The 7,069-nt window shown below is 31.5% G+C and overlaps 1 protein-coding gene across 1 annotated transcript; it reads left to right on the top strand.

Annotated features, from left to right (window-relative positions):
• The first annotated feature begins 2,480 nt into the window (after positions 1-2,480).
• LOC145661176 (uncharacterized) lies at positions 2,481-3,197 on the top strand. Its single transcript, XM_081726626.1, has one exon. It carries the CDS (start codon positions 2,481-2,483, stop codon positions 3,195-3,197), a length of 717 nt encoding a protein of 238 aa, XP_081582752.1.
• Positions 3,198-7,069: the final 3,872 nt, after the last annotated feature.

Genomic DNA, 7,069 nt, shown 5'->3' with positions numbered 1-7,069 from the left:
TTAAATTTTGTTCTAAGCTGTAAGAAAGTGCCAGAGAAGCTTACGAAATGGCAAAATCAGTGTGTGGCAATGAAGCGGTAGCATTGAAGACTGTTTACAAGTGGTACGAGTGATTCAAAACGGGCAAGAAGTCGGTTGGAAACAAGCCACGATCGAGACTTCATTCAGCGTCAAAAACAGATCAAAACGTGCAATATGTGTCAAAATTATTTGCTTAAATAGGCGAATGACTATTTGAGAGCTTTGCAAAGAACCAAACATCTTGTATGTGTCCATGAAAAGCATTTTAATCGCTTGGTAAATAAAAAATTGGCTTCGATCTCCACAACGAAAAAGCACCGTGAGACATCTTGATTTTGATCCGCGAGTGTTTGGCCGGAAAAATTGTTCCTATCTGTCCACACCCGCCTTACCCACGATATTTAGTACCATTCAACTTCTGGCTCTTCCCAAAAATTAAAACCATGCTTAAAGGAAAAAGTTTTGACACATTGAGAGAGCCACGAGAGAGCACCTGAAGGCCTTTCCAAAAGATTTCCAGAAATGCTTCCAGTCATGGATTCACGTTGGGATAAGTGCATTTCTAGCCAATTGTAGTACTTTGAAGATTAAATCAAATTCCATGTGAGCTTATTACTTTGTTTCTAACAAAATTTTTCACCGTACATTTTGATCACATCTTGTATCATTCCTTTTCACAAGCTTTTCTTGTTTTGGGACACTATGTACAGGAAACGTCATTTATATTTACCAACATCTTATTTCAATAACTGACGGAAGAGAGTGCAGTTGGAAGGGGAGTTCGACAAGGATGCTGCCTCTACCCAACACTATTTAATGTCTATCTAGAAGAGACAGTGAAAAAGAGTTTACATGATGATGATGGCATTTCGGTAGGAGGTAGAATAATTAGGTACATAAGATTTGCAGACGATATGGCGCTTGTTGCAGAATCTAAAAAGAAAATCAATAAAATGTTAGAAAAAATGAGAAAGGGCTTTGAAGAATATGGGATGAAAATAAATGTTAGAAAGACAAAAGAAGGGATTGGAACGAAGGGGTCTGTGTCAAATATAAAAGTAGAAGGGGAGAAAATAGAACAAGTGAATAGTTTTCGATATTTGGGTAGTATTCTTAGTAATAACATGAAGTGCGAACGTGAAATAAAAGCAAGTATAGAAATGCCGAAAGAAGCCTTTAGGAGGAAGAAAAGTCTGTTTTGTGGGACCTTGAAGAATGAAATGAGAAAAAGACTCAGAAAATGCTTCGTGTAGAGTGTTGTACAGTATGAGGTGGAAACGTAGACATTAAGTAAATGTGATGAAAATCGACTGGAAGCCTTCGAAATGTGGGTGTGGAGAAGAATGGAAAGAATTAGTTAGGTCGAGCGAAAAACGAATAAGAAAGTGTTAGAAATGGTGGGTGAGAAAAGAACACTTTTAGATATTATTAGGAAGAGGAAGAGAAACTGGCTGGGACATTACCTAAGAATAAATTGTATCATGAGGGACTTCATAGAGGGTATGGTGGCAGGAAAGAGAGGGAGGGGGCGAAGGAGACTACAACTGATTGATGATATAAAAACAGAAAGATCATACGCCAAAGATGAAGAAGTTAGCGGAGGACCGTGGAGCATGGAAGCTTCTCAGCTGCGGCAAGTGACCTGCCAATAAAGGCAGAATACCTATGATGATGATGTTTCAATAATTAGGCTTGAAGAATATCTTGCTTGAAGAACAACTTGGGCCCCCTAAACTTGCAAACGTTTACACCAGGATGAGTGCTGTAATGCTAGAATTTTTTGTAGGTATAAATTGCACAGTTTTAAAAAATATACTTTTCTAAGTACTTTGCTCTATCGAGAAAGATGTTGTTTACAATCTACTCTCCCGGATGTACGAAGCATTAATCAGTGTTGGAAACTCTACATTTATGTACAGTGACGTTAGTTTATCTTCTGGTATTTTAAGTGAGCGGAACTGAGCAACTGTATTTTTAATTCAAAAATTATTGAGCAATGATATAAAATATAATTATTTATAGTAAAAGAAGTATCAGCGTGAATCTCACGTGGATATTTCGATTAGTTAATTTTTTATTATAAACATTGTATTGATCAAAAGGAGACTGAATTAGTTTAATCCTTATTGGAAATAGGTGTAATCTTACTGTGAAATCTACTTCTGCCGGTGCCAGCGTTGGAAATATCTAAGCTTTTTCCGTTTTCAGATATACATAATGGGGATTTGTGGTAAGTGTTCCAAGTCTATATCTAGGCAAGATACTAATTTAAAGATACAATGCGGGGAATGCAAGAATCTCTTTCATGGAATTTGTGTTAATATGAAGGAGGATGATGTTAAATTTCTGAAAGTCAGTGACCAAATTTGGCGTTGTGAAGATTGTAGTAGAGTGCGACGAAAATATTGGTTAGTGAAAATCCACCTGAAGTGAGTGAACAAATCCCTACCTTAACTCAAATGTATCAGTTATTACTAAGCATTAAAAATGAAATAAATGATATTAAGGGTACCAATAAAGAGTTAGGGAAATCTTTAAATTCAGTACACGAAAAGTTACGCGAAAACTTCAACCTCATAAGAAGTCAAACTGAAGAACTGAATAAATGCAAGGACGATATCGATGTTCTGAAAAACGAAAATTTACTGTTAAAGAAACAAATAGATAAATTAAGAGTTGAATTAGACGAAATAGACCAATACAATAGGAGAAACACAGTTGAAATTCATGGGGTTTCCCTCCTCCCTAACGAAGATGTTAATGACATAGTCAAAAAGGTTGGTGGTGCACTTAATATTGATGTAACCGAGAATATGATCGATGTTTGTCATAGATTTAAAAAATCACCTAATCAACCAAATCCAGGTATCATCCTAAAATTTGTTAAGCGTTCTGTCAAGGATAGGTTTATTAAACAAAGGAAGGTCAAAAGAAATGTATCCTGTAAAGATCTCGGCTTATCTATTGGAGGTCCTGTCTATATTAACCATAGTCTTACATTGCATAGGCGAATAGTCTTTAGTGAAGCAAGAAAAGTTAAGAGAGAAAAAAATTACGACTACTTGTGGATAGACTATGCTGGTAATATCCGATTAAAGAAGAAAGCTGATGATACTTTTGTATATACACTTAACACAGTTGAGGTAGTAAGACTTCTGACATTGATACATGATTGAAAGCCATAATTTGATACATTTAAATTATCAGAATGTTAGAGGTATACGTAGTAAACTTACAGAACTATATACAAATATTGCAGCTTCAAGCTTTGACATAATATTACTAACTGAAACTTGGTTGTGTGAGGGTATATACAATGGTGAATTTATTGACCAAAGGTATAATGTTTATCGGTGTGATAGGATTCATAAAAATGGTGGTAGTGTTCTCATAGCTATTTTAAGAGATTATTTTGTATCTGAGGTATCCATAACAGTGAATTGTATTGAAGTACTTTGTCTAAAAGCTACAATATCTAGAAGAAATTTTTATATAGTATTGGTATACTTTCCACCGAAGAGTCAAGTAGGAACCTATAATGATCTCTTTCAAAAATTAGAGGAAATTGATGACATATATGATCAAAGTTTGCTTGTTGTTGGTGATTTTAATATATCATCAATTACGGATGCTGATTTTGATTTATTGCAGGCTGGGTCTGTTTGTAATATGTTGGCGAACTTCATTTCTTTACATAATTTAACATCGCATAATTTAATAAGAAATATTTACGGGAAAACTTTGGACTTGGTTTTGTCTAATTTTGGAGATGATATTAACCTAACTAGAAATGTATTTCCATTATTAACAGAAGATAATCATCATCCATCTCTTAATTTTAATATTAATCTTGGAAATTTCACATCCAGCATAAAACATAACTCAAGTACTTTGCTTAATTTTAGTAAGGCCAATTTTTATAACCTTTATAAACAACTTGACCTACAAGATTGGATGCATTTATATAATATAAATGATGTTGATAAAGCTGTCAATTATTTCTACGATGCTCTGAATAGTATTATTGAAAGAAATGTGCCAAAAAAGAAAATATCTAAGAAATATCAATATCCATGTTGGTTTACTTCAGAAATTATTAATATATTGAAAGAAAAGTATTATTATAGGAAACACATAAAAACCTCCGACTATAATTTAAATAAATTTAAGGAATTGCGTAGAAAATCAAAAACGTTGATTAAGAGGGCTTATGCTTTATATATAAATCAGTCAGAAATGGCATTGAAGGATAATCCTAAAAATTTTTGGAATTATATCAAAAATAAGAAGAACCAAAATTTAGAAATAAATCATATGACTTTCAAAGGTAAAGTAATTACAACAGATGCGGACATAGCTTACAACTTTGCTCAATATTTCAAAAGTGTGTATTCTCCTCACCCTTCTAATTACGATATTATCTCCCATACCAAGTCAATCATACCGTATTGTCTGACGGTGAATTCCATTTCTGAATGTGAACTTAAAGAGGCTATTAAAAAGTTAAAATCTTCTAAATCAAGTGGGCCCGATCTATTGCCAACTTATTTATTGAAAGGATGTGGAGAACTTTTAATAAAACCATTAAATTACATTTATAATCTGATATTAAGAACTTCAAAATTTCCAGAAATCTTCCAGAATTTAGTAAATTCGTCCAATACTTAAGAAAGGAGATGCCAAGAGTATTGAAAATTATAGACCAATATCTCTAATTTCCACAGTAGCTAAAATATTTGAGCATATTCTCTATAATAGAATATTTCATCATGTCAAACCTTACATATCTAATTTTCAACATGGATTTTATCCACGGAGATCGACCGTTACCAATTTATTTCTATTTATACAGTCTATTGCGGATTCCCTTAATAATGGTTTTTGTGTGGATGTAATTTATACAGATTTTGCGAAGGCCTTTGATAAGCTAGATCATGCTGTATTACTTGCAAAATTATCTAATTATGGCTTTTCAAAGCAACTACTATCATTAATTTCTTCCTATTTAAATGGTCGAAAACAATATGTTGTGTATAATAATCACATTTCTCCATTGTTTGATGTTAATTCGGGTATACCACAAGGCTCTAATCTTGGACCTCTCTTCTTTCTACTATTTGTTAATGATTTACCATCTGTACTTGAACATTCACACTGTTTATTATATGCGGATGATATGAAATTGTACAAGGAAATAAGAGAACTTGACGATGTTCTAAAACTTCAGAGTGATTTGAACAACTGCTATTTATGGAGTGTTGAAAATAAGTTACAGTTTAATATAAATAAATGTATTGTAATCACATTTTCTAAAAGCAGAAACCCTGTACATTACAATTATACCCTAACAAACACTTCTCTTAATAGAGTTCAGGAAGTAAATGATTTGGGTGTCATTGTAAATACTAAATTGTGTTTTATCGCTCATATAGAAAAGGTTGTCAATGAAGCTTTCAAATCTCTAGGTTTTGTGATAAGAAGTACTAGAGATTTTAATAATCCATATGTCATTATTATGTTATTCAATTTTCTAGTACGAAGCAAACTTGATTATGCAAGTCTAGTTTGGACACCGTATTATAAGCAGTACATTGCAAAAATTGAACGGATTCAGAATAAGTTTCTGAGATACTTATATTACAAAACCTATAGAATAAACTCTTATGGAAATAAAATATCGTATACAACTCTTCTAAGTTTATTTGATGTTGGAACATTATCTGCTAGACGAAGGTATTTTCAACTTATATTTCTTTTTAAGTTAGTAAATGGAATTGTTGATAGTCCTGAGAGTTTGCATTTATTAAATTTTAATATTACACATAATTGTCTGAGAAAAAGATTGCCATTTATTTGTAAACGATCCAAAACCATTGCACATCTGAATACACCCTTGATAAGTATGTGTAGATTATTTAACAATTTAATACAAAATAACATTGAAATTGATTTTGCTATGCCACGTATTGCCTACATAAGATCGCTTATAAAAATTTTACCACGTTTAGATTATCTATAGTATTGATATTTCTATATCTACTTATTATGTAAGCCAATTTAATTGTAACATGATTATAATGTAAGTCTTCAATATTTGAATAATTCTTCTATTGTTACTATTTTGAATTTGCTTAGTAACTATATTGTATATATTAAAAATTGCTTTGATAAGTTGGTTTATGGACTTTGTTATGCTCCTTCACTAAAAGATGGCTTTATAAATCTACTTTAGAAGTATCTCACTGATCCTGTGCTCATAAAAATTATTTTATCAGACTTCTAACGTATTTTCTATTGTTTTTGGTCGTATGTGATTTTATAGTTTGTGTATCTTCTCTTTCTGGTATTTTATTCACATCTTGCTCTCTCTCTATGCATTTAGCATTTTGCCATTATATGTTCTGGTGTTTCCTTGTGGATATTTTTTTTATTTTTTTTATTTTTATTTTTATTTATTTTTTCTTCTTTTTATTTTTTTCTTCTATTGTTCATTTGTAGATGTAATATTAATTTTATAAGCCTGTTGTAACTGGGATAAACTCCTGTAATAGGCAGCAATAATATATATATATATATATATATATATATATATATATATATATATATATATATATATATATATACCAAATCTTTTTAATAAGTGTTATTTTTCACACATGCAAAGAACGAACACTTTTGCTGCTTATCTCTATATACTAGCGTTACTCTTTATGGAAAACCTACAGTATATGCAACCTTGAAGCGAATGGAATACATTAACATATTCGCTTTATAATGAAGAGATCACATTTATATTCTAAGGAAAATTCATTGCTACCATGGTTTATTCCTGTCAATTTGAATTCATAAAGAAACAAGATAACTAAAAATACTAAATGTTACTAAAATAATCTTTATAATTTTGCCAAACTAAAACTACTTCCAATAATAGACGTCGTTTTCTAATATGATTTAAAATTGTGTTTTAAAATTATTTGCATATGGAGATACAGTATGTGTTAGGAAGTAAGTGTATAGGGAAAATGCCACATTGTTGTTGAATATATCA

This window comes from Thermobia domestica, chromosome 9 (genome assembly GCF_964235325.1).
Source record: "Thermobia domestica chromosome 9, izTheDome1.hap1.1, whole genome shotgun sequence".
NCBI classification, from domain to species: domain Eukaryota; kingdom Metazoa; phylum Arthropoda; class Insecta; order Zygentoma; family Lepismatidae; genus Thermobia; species Thermobia domestica.
Note: the sequence above shows the minus strand (reverse complement) of the source record. Positions and strands in the feature narration are given on the sequence as shown.

Coding starts and splice junctions, on each gene's coding strand:
- LOC145661176 (XM_081726626.1), top strand. CDS start 2,481: ATGTATCAGTTATTACTAAGCATTAAAAATGAAATAAATGATATTAAG.